Below are 23281 nucleotides of genomic sequence, written 5' to 3' on the forward strand. Positions count from 1 at the left end.
ATCTGAAGCCATTTAGAGTCCATGTTATGAATTCCCATCTCAAAAATCAAAACAAAAATCGAGAGATGAAAGACATCTGAGCCGTAGGGGCTTGCTACTAAGCCAGACAACCTGAGTTCAATCCCTGGGCCCCACATGTTGGAAGAAGAGAACCAACTACTGTGATTCTGTCAATCAGCATCCTATCCAACTATGACACCTCTCTCTCTCTCTCTCTCTCTCTCTCTCTCTCGTTTTGTTTTTTGAAACAGGGTTTCTCTGTGTAATAGCCTAGGCTGTCCTGGAACTTGCTTTGTAGTTCAGGCTGTCCTTGAACTCTCTCAGATCCATCTGCCCCAGCCTCCTGAGTGCTGAGACTACAGGCATGTGCGTACTGCCACACCTGGGTGTGCGCACCCACACACACACACCCACACCCCCCCACATTCACTGCATATGTCATATATACATATGGATATGTATATTTGATATAACTGTAACTATATAATATATATAATGTAGTTACTATGTTACAGATATAATATGTACACTAGGTGTTTTTTAATTTGAAAATTAATTTTAACAAAATATTAAATACTAAAAGTTATAAATACTTAAAAAACCACAGGGGAGCCGGGCGGTGGTGGCGCATGCCTGTAATCCCAGCACTCTGGGAGGCAGAGGCAGGCGGATTTCTGAGTTCAAGGCCAGCCTGGTCTCCAGAGTGAGTTCCAGGACAGCCAGGGCTACACAGAGAAACCCTGTCTCAGAAAAAACCAAATCCAAAAAGGAAAAGAAAAGAAAAACCACAGGGCACTGGAGAGATGGTTTGGTGGCTCAGGGTGCTTGCTCCTCTTGCAGAGGACTAGATTTCCATGCCCTGGTCCCCAGGTGAAGCAGCTACAGTCACCTGTAACTCCAGTTCCGAGGGATCTGACCTCCCTGGAGACCTCCACTCACGTGTACACATGCTGCACATAAACAAAATCATAAAATAAATCTTTAAGGTGTGTGCCCCTGGGCGCATCAGCGGGCACGTGTGGGGCCCAGATTGGATGGCTGCGCCTCGCCCGCACTAGCGCTGTGCCCTCCACCGCTAGACTCCACAGCCAGGCTTCCTTTTACTTTTCCTTTCGTGACAAGGTCTCACTAAGTTGCCCAGGCCACCTTTGAACGTGCCATCTTCCTGCCTCAGTCTGCTGAGTAGCTGGGACCACAGCACTTGAGAGGCTGAGACAGGAGAACTACCACGAGTTTGAAGCCATCTTGGGACTAGACTACAAGATCCACCCTGGACTACACTGACCCTGTCTGAAAAACAAAACAGAAGGCTGGAGATGTAGCTCAGTTGATGGAGAGCTTGCCTAGTGTGCGTGATACCTAGGGTTCGATTCTCAAGGGCACATAAACTGGCATGGCGGCACTCAGCCTCAACTGGAGTCAACCTGGGCTACAAGACTCTATCTTAGAAAAATAAAATAGGGGTCGACAAGATGGCTCAACTAGCTGCCAAATCTAACAGCTTGAATTTGATTCTCATAACCAGGCAGTGAAAGGACCTACTCCTGCAAGGTGTTCTCTGACACACACACAGACACACACACACAGACACACACACAGACAGACAGGCAGACAGACAGACACACAAACTGGCACACACACACACAGACACACACAGACAGGCACACAGACAGACACACAGACATACACACACACACACTGGCAAACACACAGACACACACAGACACACACAGACAGGCACACAGACAGACACACAGACACACACAGACAGGCACACAGACAGACACACAGACACACACACATACACACTGGCACACACACAGACACACACAGACACACACACAAACACACACAGTCACACACAGCCACACAAACACACACATAGGTACACACACAGAGACACACACAGACCACACACACAGTCACACACAGCCACACAAACACACACATAGGCACACACACACAGACACACACATACAGACACAGACACAGATACACACAGAAACATAGGCACAGACATACACACAGAGACATATACACAGACATGCACACAGACACACATACAGAGACACAGACGCATAGAATACACACAGACACACATACAGACAGACACATGCAGAGACACGCACACACGCACAGATGCTCACAGACACCCACATACAGACACAGATACACACACACACACAGAAACACAGGCACAGACACACACACACAGACATATACACAGACATGCACGTAGACACACATACAGAGACACAGGCGCATAGAATACACACAGACACACATACAGACAGACACATGCAGAGACACGCACACATGCACAGAAACACACAGACACCCACATAACAGACACAGATACACACAGACACACACACAGAAACACAGGCATAGACACACACAGAGACATATACACAGACATGCATGTAGACACGCACACAGACACACACACATAGAACACACACAGACACACATACAGATAGACACACACAGACACACACAGACACACAGACACACACACACACACACACACGCACACACACACACGCACACACACACACACACTTTCGAATGCTTCCTGGCAACTTGCATTTCTTCCTCTCTGAGTAAGTGTGTCCTTCAGGTCTCTGTCCCTCATTCATGGGACCCTCAGCAGCATCTGCCACGGTCGTCAGCTGTAGAATGTTAAGTCTGAATGATTTTTTTTCCATCAGAATTCTGCAGTTAGTGTTCTTCTGCCTTTAGAACCTATGATTGCTACCAAGGAGACTTGAGGCCATGAGGATCCCTGGTCCTTAGTATGTGACCTGTTCCTTACTATCTAAAAGGGTTTCCCGTCTTCCTCTCAGCCCTGATATTCTGAAATTTCCACAAAGTAGTTTCTGTGGCTCTCTGAACCCACCACACTAGGTACCTTTTAATTAAGAGCCCTGAGTATTTCCGTTCTGGGAGAGTTCGTGAGTGCTTTCTTAGTGGCCACCATGGTTATAGTGCCAGCATTTGGAGGTGGAAGGTTCATGGATTTCGAGGCTAGCCTTGCCTATTTCATGAATCCGAGGCCAGCCTGGGCTCTGCGAGACTCTCTCTACCTCTCAGTCGTCTTTCCCTTTGCTGTTTCTTATCAAACTTGATAACAAACTTTTTGCTTGATGTTAGACTTCCTGGATCTGTTCTGCCTCCCTTTTTATTTCCCCTTTATTTCTGTCTATAATTCTTCTATTGGGTTTTCCATTTCAACTCTGATAATCTTATATCCCCAGGGACTTCTCAAATGCTGTGATTTCCTTTTTTATTTTAATGGCCTCCTCAGAAGGGTGACAAGGGAGGAGGGCCAGGTGTTTATAAAGTGGCCTGGGATCCTCACTGTAATCTTCTTCTCTACCTGAGGGCCACCTCTGAGGTCCCCCATGGCTCCTCCAGTTTGGACCCTGATGCTGCTGGTGGGGGCCGCCTGGGGCCAGGAACAAGTGCCTAACCCTGTGTGGTAAGCTGGGCTGGGGGCAGCAGTGATGAATGATGGGTCAAGGGTCATCTGGGGATGCCAGACGAGAGAGGAAATTATAGAGAAAACAGCTATGGATGTAAGCCAACTGATGCAGGGCTTGCTTGACCTACACACAGCCCCGGTTTCCAACCCCAGCACCACATAAACTTGCTGAGATGGCTCAGGATGTATTCCTGGCTCCTGGGAGGTAGAGAGAGGGGAGGATCAGGAGTTCAAGGCCACACTTGATTATCTATCAAGTTCTAGGCGAGCCTGGTCTACATGAGACCCTGACTCAAAAAAGAAAAGTCAGGAGAGTGGGGAGGGAGGTAAAGAGACATTCAGTGCAGTTGGGAAGATGACCTATTGACCTGGATGGGGAGAGTCTCACATCCCCAGGTCCTGAAATTGAGGTGACATTCCAGACAGTGGGCCAAGCTGACAGGCCAGAGCTCAAGATTGAGGGCGGCACGGAATGAGAGGTGGTTGAGGTTCCTTGGTAGCAGTTGGATTGTTGGAAATTCTGACCCAAGTTGATGGAAGAGGAAGGGCTTCTTTGCTGAGCGTGTAAGGTGGGGATGGGAGCTAAGTGTGGCAGTGCGAACCTATAGTCCTAGCACTAGGGGTGAGGGAGGCAGCAGAAAGGAACACTTCAGGCTAGCCTAGACTACTCAGCAAAAGACTCCAAAAGAAATAAGCTAGATGTGGTGGCGAACTCCTGCGAATCCCGTCCTTAGAAGGTGGAAACGGGAGAATCACGAGTTTAATTAAGGTCATCCTTGGTGCCGGGCAGTGGTGGCGCACACCTGTAATCCCAGCACTCTGGGAGGCAGAGTCAGGAGGATTTCTGAGTTCGAGGCCAGCCTGGTCTACAGAGTGAGTTCCAGGACAGCCAGGGCTACACAGAGAAACCCTGTCTCGAAAAAACCAAAAAACCAAAAATCAAAAAAACCAAAAAAAAAAAAAAAGTCATCCTTGGTTACTTAGGGGGGAGTTTGAGGCTAGCCTGGGTTACATGAGACCCTGTCTTCAAATAAGAGAGAGAGAGAGAGAGAGAGAGAGAGAGAGAGAGAGAGAGAGAAAGAGAAAGAGAAAGAGAAAGAGAAAGAGAAAGAGAAAGAGAAAGAGAAAGAGAAAGAGAAAGAGAAAGAGAAAGAAAGAGAAAGAAAGAAAGAAAGAAAGAAAGAAAGAAAGAAAGAAAGAAAAAGAAAGAAAGAAAGAAAGAAAGAAAGAAAAAGCCCGGCAGTGGTGGCACAGGCCTGTAATCCCAGCACTCTGGGAGGCAGAGGCAGGCAGATTTCTGAGTTCGAGGCCAGCCTAGTCTACAAAGTGAGTTCCAGGACAGCCAGGGCTACAGAGAGAAACCCTGTCTCAAAAAAAAAACAAAAAAAAAAAAAAACAAAAAAAAACAAATCCAAAAAAGAAAGGAATGAAGGAAGGAAGGAAGGAAGAACATAATCATAGTCTTAATGATAATTTGTATAATGACAAAGCTAAAACATTCTTTGCTTTCTCCAAACTAATCCCAAGGAGACCGAACTCTCCAGACCTGGAGCAGATAGTGCGCACTTCAAGAGAGGATCGTGAGTTGCACCCAGACCTACTCAGACCTCCTTTCCCTCCTTACAGGCTGCTCTAACCATGAACTCCAGTCCTAGTCCAGGACTCATAGTCAGGGGACAGCAATCACATGAACATGGGACACATATGCAAAGGGCAGCTCCTGAACAGACAAGGGCAGAGGGAACAGTGGGAAAACATGGCCTAACTCTACCCTTCAAATGAACACGCCCTGGATACCATGGCACGGGTTTGGCAACCCAGCACTGGGGAGGCCCAAGCAGGATCCCAAGTTCCTGGGCAGCCTGGATAACAAGATCTTGTCTCAAAATAACAAAACAATAGGCTGGATATTGTTGTGCACACCTGTAATCCTGGCTCTCAGGAGGCCGAGGTAGGAGGATCCCAAGTTCAAGGCCACCTTGGGCTACATGAGAACGAGAGGCAGGGGGTGCTGGGAGATAACTCAGTAGGCAGCATCCTTGCTGCACAAGCGTAAGGACCTGACTTCCATCCCTAGCATCAAGTAAAGAGCCTGCCGCAGTAGTGCATGCTGTCATCCCGGCACCGGAGAGGCAGACACAGGAGGATCTCTAGGGTCCCTTGGCCAGCCAGTATAGTTGGATCAGTGAACTATGGGTTCACGGAGAGACCCTGTCTCTAAACATAAAGTAGAGAGAGATTAAGGAAGACACCTGATGTTGACCTCTGGTCTCTACACACATGCACATCTGCAGGCGCGCGCACGCACACACACACACACACACACACAAAACCAAGATAGCAGTAATAATAGTCACAACTAAACACATGCTGCCAAGACAAAGCTGTCCTGTCTGAATCCGCCTGGACCCCAGTTTGTGCTCCCCAACTTTGTCATTCACTCTCTCCACTCGCCAGCTCCACACCCCCCTCCCCCAATTCTGTGTCTCCCACCTCTCTCCTCTGGATCCGCTGTCTTCTCTATATTCAGTGACCCTGCTGACCCCCACCTCCCAGTGTGGCTCTGTGACCTGACCCTTGACCCTCTGCCCTTTCTGAGGGCCTCACAGAGACTCTTTCTTCCCAGCCATTCTCTCCAAGTGTGACTTTGAAGACGATTCCAGACCTTTCTGTGACTGGTCTCAAATGTCTGCGGATGACGGGGACTGGGTTCGGACTACTGGGCCCTCCCTGACTGGCACCTCTGGCCCCCCCGGGGGGTACCCCAATGGGGGTAAGGAGTCCGAGGGAAGCCTAAAGTTTGGTGGAGGATGGTGGAGTGGAGATAAAGTTGGGAGGGGCTGCTGGAAGATGAGCAGGGGTAGAGGGGATGGCCCCTGGGGACAGCAAAGACTCAGTCCTTCCCATTCTGCCTCCCCACAGAGGGGTATTACCTGCACATGGACCCCAACACCTTCCCTCGGGGCGGAGTGGCACGTCTGCGCAGCCCTGACATATGGGAACAAGGTCCCCTTTGCATTCATTTCGCCTTCCACATGTTTGGGCTGTCATGGGGCGCCCAGCTCAGACTGCTACTGCTCAGGGGCCGGAAGCAGCGCCGGCCCTACGTGCTCTGGAAACACGTGAACACCCAGAGTCCCTCTTGGATGCCCACGACTGTCACTGTACCAGCGGATCATGATATACCAAGCTGGGTGAGGTCAAGGGCAGACCTAGAGGTCTGGTGGGGAAGGGATCGAAAGGAAGAGGCGTAGGGAGGTAGGCAAAGGGGGAACCCAGAGGGCCATCATGGACTTTTCTTCCATCATGCCTGGTGACCCGAGATCAGTGGGCAAGAACCAACTCCCAAAACTTGTCCTCTGACTCACATGTATGCTATGTGTTATAAATGAAGGCAATTTTTTTAAAAATGAGGAGACCTAGATCCCCAACCACCTGAGCTCAGGATGGAAACCAACAGCCAGAGGAAGGAGGTTAGGCGTGCGGTCCACAGGGTCAGGGTCTCTTTGTCCCCAATTCCGCAGCTGATGTTTGAAGGCATGAGAGGAAACACGGCCTACCTGGACATCTCTCTGGATGGCCTCTCTATCCAGCGGGGTACCTGCAATCGGAGTGAGTTCCTGTCCTTCTTAAGTGCCTCTCCCTCTCCTGACCCGTCCCCCCTTGCACCCCCCTGCCTCCCCCCCCCTCCCCCCGTCAAACTTTCCAAAATAGGGTCAAGACAGCTCAGCAAGCGGGACCCTGGACTCTCATGAATTGAGGCTTCTGGTTTCTTGGTGTGACTTCATGGCCACAGGCTGGCCTATCTTAGCCTGTGTGTGTCCATAGACCCTTGGTGGGTTGGGAGATGTAGCTTAGTCAGTAAAGCACTTGGCTAGCATGCACAATTCCCTTGTGATGGCATACATCTTTAATCCCAGCATTCTGGAGGCAGAGGCAGGAGGATCCTAAATTCAAGGTTATTCTAGGCTACATGGCAGATTTGAGGCAAGCCTGGGTTGCATTCCATGCTGTCTCTAAAACAAAAGAAGTTCCACAGAAATCTGACTGTAAAGTCATCGTAGGGGTCACCCACACTACTCTGATGTATAGAGTGTTCCTTTTGGCTGGCTGGAAAGGAAAAACCCAGCGCTGTGAAAGGGGCTAAGACTCACTGAACATGGGCTCGACACCCCACAAATAATTTAATTTACAACTTTACACAGAGACAATTCCCAGTTCACAGACAAGAAGTCTAAGGCTGGGCAAGCTATGTAATTCATACCAAGAGCAGAATTCTTGAGCAGTAGGATATAGATTGACCTCAAAGCTTGCTAACACCCACCACAGCCTTGAGAAGGAGCCTAAGAATTCTGACCCCACGCTGAGGTGTTTTTCCTAAGCTTCCTCTTATGACAGAAAGCTCACAGCCACTTCCTTTTGATATCAAGGTTTAACCAGGGCTTTGTATACATTGGGCAAATGCTCTACCACTGAGCCACACTCCCAGGTTCTTACTGGAGAATTCTGGACAAGGGCCCTACCACTGAACCATGGCTCTGGGTTTTCATTGGTAGGTTTTAGGAGAATGCTATATTGCTGAGTGCTGTCCTAAGTCCTATATTGGAGGATTTTAGATAAGGGCTCTATGGCTATACTGTACTTTCAGCCTTTTGGTAGTGGGATTCTAGGCAGGAGCCATATCACTGAGCCACGCCCCTAGCCCCTCCCTGGGGGAGTCTAGACAGGGGCTCTACACTGAGCCACGCCCCAGCCCCTCCCTGGGGGACTCTAGGCAGGGGCTCTACCACTGAGCCACACCCACAGCCCCTCCCTGGGGGATTTTAGGTGGCTGCTTCACGACTAAACCACATCCCCAGCTCCATCTCTTCTTTTCTCTCCTCTCAGTCTGCTTGTCCCAGATGTGCACCTTTGATACTCTAAATGATCTCTGCGGCTGGAGCTGGGTCCCAACTGCCACTGGGGCTAAGTGGACCCAGAAGAAGGGATCAACGGGGAAGCCGGGTGTGGGACCTACTGAAGACTTCTCTAACCCTGGCAGTGAGTATTGTATATATCCCGAGAATCTCTGGGCTCCAATGAACTATGCATTGCCTACAATAGCATCCCTAGGTCAGGCCAGAACCCAGCAGCCTCAGGCTTCCTTCAGCTCAGATCAGCAAGAAACATGATTTCAAGTATTCTGCAGCTCCCTCTACTGCCGAAATGGCTGCCAAGCAGACCCAGCACCACTTGCTTCTCACAAACCTTGTCATCATTCATTCATTCATTCATTCTTCATCTGGTATTAACTGAATAGCCATCCTGTACAATATTCCAGAAAGTTAAGAACTGGCGTGTAAAATCTGCAAGGAGCCGGGTATGGTGGCACAAGCCTGTAACCCCAGCACTTGGGAGGCTGAGGCAGGAGGATGTGAGGTTCAATAACTGCTTAGGCTACATTGTGATTTCAAGTGCAGCCTGGGCTAGACCCTGTTTCAGAAACAAATGAAAAATAAGGGCTGGGGATGTAGGTCAGCGGTAAAGTCCTCGTGTAGCATGTATCCGGCCCTGGGCTCCGCTCTCAGCCCATGGAAGGAACAGAAAATGTGGAAAGTGGCAAGGAGAGAGGGAGGCATGGTGTGGCATGCCTGTAATCCAAGTACCTGGGAGACTGAGGCAGGAAGATCGTGAGTTCGGGCCAGCCTGGACTAGTCAGCAAGATCCTGACTTAATGCCACTTGGGTTTCCTGCTAAGAAGCCACTGTTTGGAACACGCAGGGCAGATGGGAACTACTGAGGAAGATTTGCTGTCAGTTAAGCCAAACAATGTTCCTTCCTGTTCATTCCATTCATCCCTTCCTTCCCATCTCCCTGTACTCCTGCCTGGGCGTTCTCTTCCTGTTTCGCCATCCACGCCTTCTTTGTCTCTTCCTCGCGGTGCCATCTCCCCCTCGTCACCACGTAGTCCTTGCATCCAGCAAGTTTTGGAGGTCAAACACCAAGTGATGTTTGATTTCCGTTCCCAGTTTACTTGTTAGGATCACTCATCTTCCTGCTCCGGAAAGCTTACCTTCAAGAAAGTTCTTCAACACCTTTCCTTTTGTTTGAAACCATTGGCTTATTCTCTTGGCTTCTTGGCTTCTCTTAGCTCGAGGTTTGTAGGCATCGGAAAGTGGTTGGGCATGAATACGCATGCGCATGCGTGTGCGCTCTCCACTGCAAATCAGTGTCCTCTTTCCTTGGTTACTAGTTGCGTCACTAAGCGAAGCTCAGATTGATTGGCTGTCTGGTTTAATAGCGAAGGGAAGCTGGATGGGAACTGCCTATTTCTCAGGGTCAGACTGGATGTTTGTCTTCAACTTGAGTGACTCGACAGTGTCCCGGGTGTGAGGGGACGGGGGAGGGTGGCACGGAAAGGAAGAGGCTATAACTACTGGACCTGAAGAGTCGGTGGCACTCAGGGGACAAGATTGGGACGGCTGCATTTACTAGAGTGACACCAGTCCAAGCACTCTGCAAGTTGTGTTGTGGGTGTAACCCCCTGACCTGTGCCTCGTTCTAGGCGGCTGTTGGATCTCCGCTCCGCCAGGTCTCTATCTCCCCTCCAGGTCCCTACATCTTCATTACTGACGCACCTCCCTCCTAGCCATCCACTTCACCGGCCCTTTCTTTCACAGATGGCTCGTACATGCTCCTGGACTCTACGAATGCAAGGCCGGGGCAGAAAGCTGTTCTTCTGAGTCCCCTGAGCCACTCCAGCGGCTGTCTGACCCTGTCTTTCTACTACATAATGCGCGGCCAGGGACATGAAGAAGGCCTTTTTGTCTACGCTACGTTTTTGGGTTAGAAGAGTTTACCAATCACGGGCGCCACCTGGGAGGGTTGGGTTGACTGGACATTGAGAGGGAACATCTCAGGGACTAGGGAAACCCGATGTACTTGTGAGATTGTTCCACGGGTTAGAATTAGGAAGGACATTGGACTGTAGAAAACTAAAGGCACTTCCAGCCACGGTGGGTGGTGCCTGCAATTATGACACTTGGGAGGGATGAGCAGAAAGAGTAAGAAATTCAAGCGGAGTCTCTGCTACAAAGTCAGTTTGAAACCAGCTTAACCTACAGGAGACTGTGTAAAAATCAGTGACAAACAGCAGCAAAGCAGCCAGGGAGACACTCAGGAAAGCGTTTGCCATGCAAGTTTGAGAACCTGACTACCACCCCCAACACCCATGTAGAAACCTAAGCAGGGTTAACGCTCGCTTGTAATCCTAACACTGGGAAGGCACAGGTCAGTGGGTGTTTCCCTGCCCCGCCCCCTGCCCCGCCCCTGCCCCGCCCTGGGCCAGCTAGTGAAAGCCTCTGTTTCAAAAACCAAGGTGGATAGCTTCTAAGGGACGACACCTTGAGGTTGGCGCCCGGGCTTCATACACATGTGTGTGCACATCTGCCTAAAGACCTGCATGCACATACACTTACAGGCATGCACACGCGTTCATGTGCTCTTGTACACATGAACAGAGAGACAGACAGAGACCGAGGGAGGGAGGGTGGGAGGGATCTGTCCTTCCCTCTCAAATCCCCATAAACTTTCCTCTTCTCTCTTTTTCTCCATTGTAGGCAACATTCGGAAACACTCCCTCTTCTCAGGACACCCTGGACCTGACTGGCAGCCTGTGTCTGTCAATTACACAGGACAGGGACAGATACAGGTACAGAGGCACAAGGTCCTCATTGGGAGTCCCTGTGTATGGTAGGTTCCCTCCGTTCGTGTGAACTGAGGACTGGGGCGTGAGGAGCGGGAGCTGGGTCTTTGAATAGAAGTGCCAGAGAGGAAGTGTCTTAGTTTCTTCTTCTGTCCAGGTGGCAAAATACTCTTTTTTTTTTAAAATTTTATTTTACAATTCTCATCTCACATTTATTAGCACAGGCAACAGATGCATTTCTGATGTCTACAACACAAGGTCAATGCGTAAACACCTTTACAGCTTCATTTGCCAAGTGGCAGTGATGACACTGCAGATCTTTAGTTGAGGCACATAGCACAGTTGCTGGAGTAGATATTGTAGTAGGAATACTGTTGTTGACAAAATACTCTTAACAAAAGCAGCTTTAGGGAGAAAGGATTTATTCTGGATGACAGTTCAAGGGTAAAGTCCACCCCAGTGAGGAATTCATAAGATCAGGAGCTCGAAGAAGCTGGTCACATCCTGCCCACAGTCAGGAAGCAGAGGACAATAAAGGCTTGTTGCTATGCAACGCCTTTTCTCAACCAATACAGTCCAGGGTCCCCCCCCCCCCCCATGGAATGTCGCTGCCCACAGTGGGAGGGTCTTCCCATTCAGTTAAGACAATCCAGATAATCCTCCCCGACCCACGGTACCCTCCATAGGCATGCGCAGAGGCCTGTCAGGTGACTTTAGATGTATCAAGTTGATGGTTAACACTAGCCTTCATAAGAGAGCAAGAGGATTGGCCGGGCGGGGCGTGGAGTGAGGATGGTGGGGCGGGGCGTAGAGTGAGGATGGGTGGGGCGGGGCGCGGAGTGAGGATGGTGGGGCGGGGCGTAGAGTGAGGATGGGTGGGGCGGGGCGCGGAGTGAGGATGGTGGGGCGGGGCGTAGAGTGAGGATTGGCGGGGCGGGGCGTGGAGTGAGGATTGGCGGGATGGGGCGTGGAGCGAAGATTGGTGGGGCGGGGCGTGGAGCGAGGATTGGCGGGGCGGGGCATGGAGGAAGGATTGGTGAGCCTGCTCACTCTGGGTTCCTTGCCTTTCCCTTTCAGTTCATGGTGGTGGGCGTGTTTGGAAATAACCCAGAGCCGGCAATAGCCGTGGATGCGGTCAGCATTGCTCCCTGTGGGGGTGAGAACAGAGCCTTGGGAACCCCCGGCTGAATGAGTGGTCCGCAGCGTTTGGGGGTGGGGCGGAGCTCACGGACCGAGTGTCTCAAACTTTCCTCTTGGAATCTGCCAGAGAGCTTTCCGCAGTGCGACTTTGAAGACAGAACCCATCCTTTCTGTGACTGGAACCAGGTGTATGGAGACATCGGACACTGGAGCTGGGGAAGTAAAAGCGTGCCTACCCCCATCTCAGGGTCCCCAAGAGAGTTCCCCTACGGAGGTGAGGAGACCGAGGACCTCCTAGAGGTTAGGAGTCGCAGCATCTGCATCTAGTCAGGGACTTGATGGTGTCACTGCTAGCGGATGAGGTATTTACCGAGGAGAACTCAGGAGCCAGAAAATGGACTATACGTAGGTTGGTCGGAGTAGTGGGATCATTGTGACCCAGCAGAAAATCCAGGCTGTGCCATATGGGAACAGTTTAATGACAGAGCACTTGCTTAGAGTCCCCAGGGAGAGCACTCGCTTAGCGGATGCAACTCCACAGGTTCTAGCCCTAGCTCTGGGGGGTGAGATGGAGAAGAACGTCCGAGCCCAAGACCTCAAAATCTACTTATTTTCAACTGCGTGTGATGTCAATAGAATCTGAGCTGTAGGTTGGGTTTCCTGTGTCTTTCGGCCTTCAGTTATGAGACCTAAAGAAGCAGGTTGTAGCAGTGCATACAAGTAATGTGTCGGCTAAGGCAGGAACACTGTAAGTTCCAGGCCAGCCTGAGTGATATAACTCAGAAACTAAAGAAAACAGCTGGGCATGATGGTGCACACCTTTAATCCCAGCACCCTGGAGGTAGAGGCAGGAGGATCTCTGTGATTTCATCCTGGTCTACAGAGTGAGTTCCAGGACAGTCAGAGCTACACAGAGAAACCCACCCCTGTCTTGAAAAACAAAACAAAAAACAAAACAAACAAATAAAACAAAGGGGCTGGAGAGATGGCTCAGCGGTTAAGAGCACTGACTGCTCTTCCAGAGGTCCTGAGTTCAATTCCCAGCACCCACATGGTGGCTCACAACCATCTGTAATGGGATGATGCTTCTTCTGGTGTGTCTGGAGACATGACAGTGTACTCATATACTTAAATAAAATCTTTAAAAACGCTGGGCAGTGGTGGCACACGCCTGTAATCCCAGCACTCTGGGAGGCAGAGGCAGGCGGATTTCTGAGTTTGAGGCCAGCCTGGTCTACAGAGTGAGTTCCAGGACAGCCAGGGCTACACAGAGAAACCCTGTCTCGAAAAAACCAAATCCAAAAAAAAAAAATTTCTTTAAAAACAAAACAACAAAACCATCAACGTAAAAGACTACCATGCATATTTGGTTGTATGTTCACTTAGCTAGACATGGCTATAGCAGGCAGCTAGATTTGTCTTGCACACATTTGGGGTTGGGCTCTTAGTGTTCCGGTTCCCTTCTTTCACCCAGGGGAGCATTACATTTTCTTCGATTCCGTCAAGTTATCCCAGGAGGGGCAGTCTGCCAGATTGGTGAGCCCACCGTTCTGCGCCCCTGGGGACATCTGTGTGGAGTTCGCTTACCACATGTACGGCCTTGGAAGGGGTACCACGCTGAAGCTCCTGCTGGGGAGCCCTGCGGGTAGTTCTCCTGTTCCTCTGTGGAACCAGGTTGGGTCTCAGAGCTCTGGCTGGGTGAACAGCTCTGTCACCATCCCTAAGGGACACCAACAGCCCATGCAGGTGAGACACGGAGAGCGTGCTTTATTTGTATTTGCATGGGGTCCAGGGTGGATGGTGAGTGGAGGCGGTGGAGAGGCGACATGTTATTTTTCTTGAGTGTCGTGACAGCATCTCAGACATGAGCGGCTTATGCAAGAAGAGGTTTATTGTGACCTGCAGGTTTTTTTGGGGGGGGCGGGGAGGATACAGCCCATCACGATGGACAAGGCATGACTGACACTGCATGAGCTTGCTGGGTGTCACACTGTCTTACTTAGGGTTTGACTTTCTGTTGCTATGAAGAGACACCATGACCAAGGCAACTAACTCTTATAGAGGGCAACTGGGGCTGGCTTATAGTTCTGAGGTTCAGTCCGTTATCACCAAGGCAGGAAGCACGGCAGCATCCAGGCAGTCATGGTGCTGGAGAAGGAGCTAAGAGTTCTGCCTCTTGTTCTGAAGGCCAACAGGAATAGAACGTTGGAGCTAGGAGGAAGGTCTCAAAGCCCACCCGTAAAGTGATATACTTCCTCCAACGAGGCCACACCCACTCCAACAAAGCCACGCCTCCTAATAGTGCCACTCACTGCTTGGGACAAGCATATTCAAACCACCACACACACAAAGTCCACAAAGCAAGGGACAGTGCTGAAAGCAGGGCGAGGCTACTTTCATCAAATGCTGGACTCTTAGTGGCCTGCATCCTGAAGGTTCTACAACCTTCCCAAACAGTGCTTGTCAGCCGAGGACCAAGTACTCTGACGCATGAGCCTATATGAGGCATTTCAGATTCAGGTCCTAAAGGCAGAGAAAGCACAGGGGAGAGGCGGGTTCAGGAGGCTGGGGGTGTGCTGGACTACTGCGGTTCTAAGAAGGCGACACGTGGCTGCAGAGCTTTGAGTTCCCAGGGCTTTATTCTTTCTCTTCCCTCCGTGCCTTCAGCTGTTTATCGAGGCCACCCGGGGCACCAGCACCGCCTTTGTTGTCGCTCTGAACTTCATCCTGATCACTCACGGACCCTGTCGGGGTAAGAATGAAATTTAAGTAACTAACTTCTTCCGTCCCTCAGTCTGACGGATGGCGCTCCTCACCCCTGCCAGGCAGGCTCTCTATTGCTGAGTCTCAGTCCCCGCTTCTCGCTAGAGGACTCTAGGCAAGGGCCCGATCACGGCCCCACAGCCCCAGCCCCTCACCGGGGACCCTAGGACAGTTCTTTACCCCCGCATGACCTTCCTGGGCCTACTTTATTATCTCTGTAAGGCAGGAGTTCAGTTGGCCGCAAACGTGTGATCCTCTTGCCTTAACTATGCTGGTGACTCCGATGACAGGTGGGTGCAGCATGGCCAGCTACGATGGTGTCTTTGATGGTGTGAGTTTCTGTGGCAGGACTCGGAACACTTCTCTAGTGAAGCTGAAGTCAGGCCCCGTCTCCGATTCAGTTTTGTGATCCCTGTGCACAGTGTGAGACGTGCGTGGGGAGCCCTGCCTGTCGAATAAGGCAGTGAAGGTTGGAGATTGGAAGCAGAAATAAAGACGACCAAGTAGCCCTCCCTCCCCGCTGAGCTTACCAACTCCTGTTTAGATGTGAGTGAAAGGAAGGTGGTAGAATTTTGAATAAATAACAGGGTTTTGTTTTTCTTTGCAGTATTGCTGCAGACAGAGATTCCTTCCAGTCCTCTGCTTCCACCTACTGGCCCTTCTGAACCTACTGTCCCTATGCTTACCACCCCTACAGAAGCAACTACTGTTACCATAGAAATATCCACCACTCCCACGGAAGAGGTCACCATCCCCACAGAAGTGACCACCATCCCCTCAGAAGTGACCAATGTCTCTCCTGAAGAGACCAATTTCCCCTCTGAGGAGACCATCCCTACAGAAGTTAACACTGTATCTCCTGAAGAGATCATTCTCCCCACAGAGCTGACCACTGTTCCCACAGAAGTAATAGCTGCCCACATGGAAGCGACCAATGCCTCTTTTGAAGAGGCCAGTATCCCCCTTGAGGAGCCAATCCCTACAGAACTTACCACTCTTTATCCTGAAGAGATCATTCTCCCAACAGAGTTAACCACTGTCCCCACAGAGGTGACCACTGTCCCCACAGAAGTGACCACAGTCCCCACTGGAGAGATAACTCTCCCCACAGAAGTGCCCACTGTTCACACAGAAGTAACAGCTGCCCATATGGAAGCAACCAATGCCTCTTCTGAAGAGACCAGTGTCCACCCTGAGGAGACCATCCATACAGAAGTTACCACTCTTTCTCCTGAAGAGACTATTCTCCACACAGAAGTGCCCACTGTCCCCACAGAAGTGACCACAGTCCCCACTGGAGTGATCACTCATACCACAGAAGTGCTCACCGTATCCACAGAAGTGACAGGTGTTCACACAGAAGTAACCACTGTCCCCACAGAAGTGACTGCAGTCCCCACTGGAGAGACCGCTCTCCCCACAGAAGTGTCCACTGTCCACACAGAAGTAACAGCTGCCCATACGGAAACAACCAATGTCTCTCCTGATGAGACCAGTGTCCTCCCTGAGGAGACTATCTCTACAGAAGCTACCACTGTTTCTCCTGAAGAGACCACTCTCCCCACAAACGTGCCTACTATCCCCACAGAAGTGACCATTATCCCCACTGGAGAGACCACTCTCCCCACAGAAGTGCCTACTGTCCCCACAGACATGACCACTGTCCCCAGTGGAGAGACCACTGTCCCCACAGAAGTGCCTACTGTCTCCACAGAAGTGACTAATGTCTCTCCTGAAGAGACCAGTGTTCCTCCTGTAGAGCCCATCCCTACAGAAATAACCACTGTTTCTCCTGAAGAGACTGTTCTTCCCACAGAAGGGACCACTCTTCACACTGGGGAGACCACTGTCCTCACAGAAATGCCCACTGTCTCTACAGAAGTGACAGGTGTTCACACAGAAGTGACCAGTGTGTCTCCTGAAGAGAATAGCATCCCTCCTGAGGAGACCACCACCCTGACAGAAGTGACCACTCCTCCTCCTGAAGAGACCACCACCCACACAGAAGTGACCACAGTTCCTCCTGTCAGCATCTCTCTTGAGGAGACCACCACCCCTACAGAAGTGACCACTGTCCCTCCTCCTGAAGAGACCTCCATCCATACAGAAGTGACCATTGTTCCTCCTGTCAGCATCCCTCCAGAGACCACCACCCCTACAGAAGTGACTACTGCTCCTCCTGAAGAGACCACCACCCCTACAGAAGTGACCACTGTTCCTCCTCCTGAAGAGACCTCCATCCATACAGAAGTGACCATTGTTCCTCCTGTCAGCATCCCTCCTAAGGAGACCACCACCCCTACAGAAGTGACCTCTGTTCTTCTTGTCAGCATCCCTCCTAAGGAGACCACCACCCTGACAGAAGTGACCACTGCCCCTCCTCCTGAAGAGACCACCACCCTGACAGAAGTGACCACTGTTCCTCCTGCCAGCAGCCCTCCTGAGGAGACTACTGTCTCTACAGAAGTGACCACTGTTCCTACAGAAGTGACCACTGTTCCTATAGAAGTGATCACTGTCCCTACAGAAGTAACCACTGTCCCTCCTGAAGAGACTACCATTCCTTCTGAAGAGACCACCATCTCCACTCACGAGACCTCTTTCCCTACAGAGCAATCTACTGTCACTCAGACATCCACAGCGTGTAGGCCACCCTGTCCGAGTCCTCTACTCATGCCCATTGGACCAAGCCTTTCAGAGCCACCAGGTGTCTCAGTGATCAGCATAGTCCCAACCACAGGTGTTTCCACCATAGGTATGAGGTGCTTGGGGCAAGGAGAAGACAAGGAGGAGGAAGTTAGGGATGGAGGTGCTTTTTTTTTTTTTTAAGAATAATAATAATTCTCACTGGGCGGTGGTGGCGCATTCCTGTAATCCCAGCACTTAGGAGGCAGAGGCAGGCAGATTTCTGAGTTCGAGGTCAGCCTGATCTACAGAGTGAGTTCCAGGACAGCCAGGGCTACACAGAGAAACCCTGTCTCGAAAAAAAAAATTCTCTCATATACGACATTCCTACCATAGTTTCCCCTCCCTCCTCCTGCCCCCCACCTTCACCACACCCCCATCCCTCCCTCCCTATCTTCTCCATTTGTCTTCAGAAGAGGGCAGGCCTCCCAGGGATATCAACCAAACATGGCATATCAAGTTGTAATAAGATTGAGCACCTCCCCTCATAGTAAGGATGGACTAGACAACCTAGTAGGAGGATAGGGGTCCCCAAAGCAGACAAAAGTGTCAGAAACAGGCCACACGCCCTCTGTTAGGAGTCCCACAAAAACACCAACCTATGACACATATGCAGAGGGCCTAGATTAGACCCGGGAGGCTCCCTGATGGTCGACTCAGTCTCTGCGAGCCCCTCCGATCCCAGATTAGTTGATTCTGTGGGGTTTTCTTTTTCTCTTTCTTTCTTTTTTCTTTCTTTTTTCTTCTTTTTTTTTTGTGGTGCCCTTTGACCCCTCTGGCTCACAGACCGGTGCCTATCACAATTGTCATCAGAGAGGCTTCCTCCTGCAACTGATGAAAACAGATGCAGAGACCCACAGCCAAACAGAGTTCAGGCGCTCCTGCTGAAGAGGGGCAGGGCTGTGGGGAGGACTGTGGGGAGGACTGTGGGGAGGACTGTGGGGAGGACTGTGGGGAGGACTGTGGGGAGGACTGTGGGGAGGACTATGGGGAGGAGCTTCTTGAAAAGCCTGCACTCAGACGGCAGATCCACCAGCTACAGACCACCCGAGGCATGTCCTCAGCCCCTTCTCCTCTTTCTCCTGACGCCTCCCCCATTCTATTCCCCTCCATTCTTCTTTCCCCTGTGTCTTCCTACATAGCTCAGGCTAGTCTCAACAATCTCTTTCCCCTGGTCTCCAGAGCACTAGGAGTACAGGCGAGCACCACCACATGTGACCTTGACCTGAGTAAGTCATACAGGTGTGGTCACGAGCGCAATATTTTCAAGACTTGTCTTCATTAGAGCATTCATCAAAAAAAAAAAAATGTTTTCATTTGTTTGCTTTTGGGTTTTGAGACAAAGTCCTGGCCTCAAGCGACTATGAAAATGGCTGTGAACTCTTAACAATCTTTCTACCTCAGCCTCCCACTTACGCCAGCATGCCCAGCTATCTCCTCCTGCTGCTCCTGCTCCTCCTCCCTCTTCCTGCTCCTCCTCCCACTTCCTGCTCCTCCTCCCTCCTCCTGTTCCTCCTCCCTCCTCCTGTTCCTCCTCCCTCCTCCTGCTCCTCCTCCCTCCTGCTCCTCCTCCCTCCTGCTGCTCCTCCTCCCTCCTCCTGCTCCTCCTCCCTCCTGCTGCTCCTCCCTCCTCCTGCTCCTCCTCCCTCCTCCTGCTCCTCCTCCCTTCTCCTGCTCCTCCCTCCTCCTGCTGCTCCTCCCTCCTCCTGCTCCTCCTCCCTCCTGCTCCTCCTCCCTCCTCCTGCTCCTCCTCCCTCTTCCAGCTCCTCCTCCGTCCTCCTGCTCCTCCTCCCTCCTGATGCTCCTCCCTCCTCCTGATGCTCCTCCTCCCTCCTCCTGCTGCTCCTCCCTCCCCCACCTCTTTTTGCGGCAGAATAAGTGCCAGCTTATTTAGAAGAGAACTGGAGTCCATGGTGGGAGAGAGGCAGAGAGGCTTCTGGTGGAGGTGGGCAGCTGTGGAATGGAGGCCTGATGGAAGCTGTGCTTTCCTTTCAGAGAGCTGCCCTCCCAATGCCCACTTTGAATTGTGTGCATGCCCAGCATCTTGTGAGAACCCCAAGCCCAGCTGCCAGCCCCCCTGCTTGCATGGCTGTGTCTGCAATCCTGGGTTCTTGTTTAGCAACAATCAATGTATCAATGAGTCTTCCTGCAATTGCCCCTACAACAACAAGTACTATAAGGTAAGCCTCCAGGGTGCCCAGCTTCCCAGAGGAGAGGCCCCAGAACACCGGGCTCCTGCCGCTGTGTGAGGGGAGCCCCGAGTGTCTCAAGGGACAGGCCCCCAGCACTGGTTATGCAAAGGTAGAGCCGTTCGTTTAGCACTGACTTTGGTTTTGCAATTCTGGAGATGGAGCCAAGGACCCCTTGCATACTGGGGAAGTGCTCTATCCACATTTCTAACTCTTCTTTAAGGGATTCTAGGCAGGGGCTCTACCACTGAGCTACGCCCCCAGCCCCTCACTGGGGGATTCTAGGCTAGGGCTCTACCACTGAGCTACGCCCCCAGCCCCTCACTGGGGGATTCTAGGCTAGGGCTCTACCACTGAGCTACGCCCCCAGCCCCTCCCTGGGGGATTCTAGGCAGGGGCTCTACCACTGAGCCACGCCCCCAGCCCCTCCCTGGGGGATTCTAGGCTAGGGCTCTACCACTGAGCTACGCCCCCAGCCCCTCACTGGGGGATTCTAGGCTAGGGCTCTACCACTGAGCTACGCCCCCAGCCCCTCCCTGGGGGATTCTAGGCAGGGGCTCTACCACTGAGCCACGCCCCCAGCCCCTCCCTGGGGGATTCTAGGCAGGGGCTCTACCACTGAGCCACGCCCCCAGCCCCTCCCTGGGAGATTCTAGGCAGGGGCTCTACCACTGAGCCACGCCCCCAGCCCTTCCCTGGGGGATTCTAGGCAGGGGCTCTGCCACTGAGCTCCAGTCCCAGCTCAGGAGTGGCTGAACTTTCAGAGCTCAGTGACTATGCATAAACGGCGTCTAGAATCTGGAGTCAGGCAGCAGAGCATGAGCCTGGATGCGGCACTCAGCCTTGGGAAAGGTCATCTTGTTACATCCGTTTCCATGGTTATAAGAATGTGCACAATTACACTGGGCTCACACCTTTGATTCCAGCAGACCCAAGGCAGAGGCAGGCAAATCCCTGAGCTCGAGGCTACTTAGTCTAGACAGCGAGTTCCTGATGGCCAGGGATATACAGAGAAATCTTGTCTTGAAAAGCTAAAAGACAAAAACCAGAGAGAGACAGACAGAGAGAGAGAGAGAGAGAGAGAGAGGAGAGAAGCCCACAATAGGACCTACCTTTTTATATTTGTTTAGTCTTGAGATAGTTTGGTGTAATGGCCAATAATGTAGCTGAGGATGACCTTAAACTTCTGATCCTTCTGCCTCTGCCTCCCATGTGCTGGGCTAACAGGTGTCTATCTATGCAGTACTTGGGATTCTGGGCATGTTTGACATTCCCTCGAGTAACTGAGCTACACCTCCCCCTCCTTCCCCTCCCCCTCCTCCCCTCTCCTCCTCCTTTTCCTCACCTTCCTCCCCCTCATCCCCATTTCTCTTCCTTTTCTCCCCTCCTGCTCTCTTCTTCCCTTTTTCCCTCTTCCCCTCCCTCCCCCTCTCCTCCCTCTTCTCTCCCCCTCCCCACTGCCTCTCCTTCTCTTCCTCTCCCCCCCTCCATATTTCAGTTCCAGCAAGAAAGAGGGATGATTACTCCATTTTGCTGTGGTTGCTCTGAGCAGTGTTACTCCCTGGGCCATGCTGCCCTGGAGCTCACTTGGTAGCCCAGGCTAGTCACAAGCTTTTGTGATTCTCCGCCTCGGCCATCCCTAGTGCTAGGGCTACAGGTGTGCACTCCCACTGCCTTGCGTTCGGTTATGTGTATGCGTTAGATGGTGGCACACACTGGAGAGGTGGAGACACGAGGGTCAGATCAGCCTCAGCTCTGTACAGGAATTCAAGGCTAGCCTGGGCTACATGAGACACTGTCGTAAAATAACAAAAACCAAAACCAAACACATTGTTGGTTTAATTTCTGTTGCTTTGATAAAATACACAGACCAAAAACAAAAACAAAAGCAAAACAAATTTTGGGTCGGGGAAGAGGATTTATTAATGATTCCAAGTTATAGTCTATTGCTGAGAGGAATTCAAGGCAGCAGGAATGTGAGTTCGTTGGCTTTACCTTTATATTCTGTCCACAGTCAGGAATATAGGGAAATCTGTGCATCCATGCCTTGTGTTCAGCTAGCTTTCTTCACTCTTATACAGTCCAGGGCCCCAAACCAGAGAATGGGACCACGTGATGTCAGGGTGGGTCTTCCAACATCATGAGGCAATAGGACAGTTCCCCCAGACTTGCCTACAGGCCAACTTAATGCAGACGACACCTCTAGGAGGTTCTTCTTGTGTGAGTCTAGTTGTTTCAAGTTTCCTATTAAAACTAGATTCTGCCACATATCGATCTCTTAATAAATGCTCACTGCTGCTATCAACAACTTATGACAAACATATGTATCTATTGATCAAAAATGCTTAAAGTGGGCTGGGTGTGGTAGCACACGCCTTAACCTCAGCACTCAAGAGGCCGAGGCAGGGAGGATATCTGTGAGTTCAAGGCCAGCTTGGTCCACATGCTGAGCTCCGGGCCAACCAGGTCTACATAGTGATTCGCTCTCTCAGGAAAATAATAACAAGGGGGCTGGAGAGGTGACTCAGTGATTAAGAACACTGACTGCTCTTCCCAAAGGTCCTGAGTTCAAATCCCAGCACCCACAAGGTGGCTCACAACCATCTATGCATCTGACACCCTCTTCTGGAGTGTCTGTAGACAGCTACAGTGTACTTATATATAATAAATAAATCTTTAAAAAAAAGAAAGCAATGACAAATCCCAAACCAAACCAAAACAAACAAGTGCTTTAAACAAACTATATATAATTATAATTCCAGGACTTGGGAGGTGAGGAAGGAAAGTTACCTGAGTTCAGTGTAGTGAGACCCTGTTTCAGAAATTAAACAAATGAGAAGGGACCTGGGCCACAGGGATGGTTTAGTAGGTACAAGCCCTTGCCTCTCAGCCTTGATCCTGAGTCAATCCCTGGGACCCATGTGGTAGAAGGAGAGAACAGATTCCCGAAGAAAGCTGTCCTCTGATCTTCCATACTGGGCCATTGCCCATGAAAACCACACACACACACACACACACACAAACATTTGGCTACTAAGATGGCTCAATTGCTCAATGGGTAAAGACACCTCCTGCCAAACTTGATTGATCTGAATTTGATCCTTGGGACCCTGTCTTAGTCAGGGTTTCTATTCCTGCACAAACATCATGACCAAGAAGCAAGCTGGGAAGGAAAGGGTTTATTCAGCTTACACTTCTACACTGCAGTTCATCACTAAAGGAGGTCAGGACTGGAACTCAAGCAGGTCAGGAAGCAGGAGCTGATGCAGAGGCCATGGAGGGATGTTTCTTACTGGCTTGCTTCCCCTGGCTTGCTCAGCCTGCTCTCTTATAGAA

The 23281-nt window shown here is 51.0% G+C and overlaps 1 protein-coding gene across 1 annotated transcript in view; it reads left to right on the forward strand.

Moving 5' to 3' along the window:
* Nucleotides 1-3404: 3404 nt before the first annotated feature.
* Nucleotides 3405-23281, forward strand: part of Zan (zonadhesin) — a 103665-nt gene continuing 83788 nt past the window's right edge. The window contains exons 1-15 of the mRNA XM_052168395.1: nucleotides 3405-3481; nucleotides 5012-5064; nucleotides 6111-6257; nucleotides 6407-6678; nucleotides 7009-7096; nucleotides 8372-8524; nucleotides 10144-10308; nucleotides 11083-11174; nucleotides 12246-12324; nucleotides 12436-12582; nucleotides 13783-14054; nucleotides 14976-15060; nucleotides 15679-16640; nucleotides 16749-17826; nucleotides 19752-19936. Of these exons, the coding sequence (XP_052024355.1) occupies nucleotides 3405-3481; nucleotides 5012-5064; nucleotides 6111-6257; nucleotides 6407-6678; nucleotides 7009-7096; nucleotides 8372-8524; nucleotides 10144-10308; nucleotides 11083-11174; nucleotides 12246-12324; nucleotides 12436-12582; nucleotides 13783-14054; nucleotides 14976-15060; nucleotides 15679-16640; nucleotides 16749-17826; nucleotides 19752-19936 (3855 nt within the window). The remainder of the gene's footprint in view (nucleotides 3482-5011; nucleotides 5065-6110; nucleotides 6258-6406; nucleotides 6679-7008; nucleotides 7097-8371; nucleotides 8525-10143; nucleotides 10309-11082; nucleotides 11175-12245; nucleotides 12325-12435; nucleotides 12583-13782; nucleotides 14055-14975; nucleotides 15061-15678; nucleotides 16641-16748; nucleotides 17827-19751; nucleotides 19937-23281) is intronic.

Source organism: Apodemus sylvaticus, chromosome 22 (assembly GCF_947179515.1).
Source record: "Apodemus sylvaticus chromosome 22, mApoSyl1.1, whole genome shotgun sequence".
Taxonomy (NCBI): Eukaryota; Metazoa; Chordata; class Mammalia; order Rodentia; family Muridae; genus Apodemus; species Apodemus sylvaticus.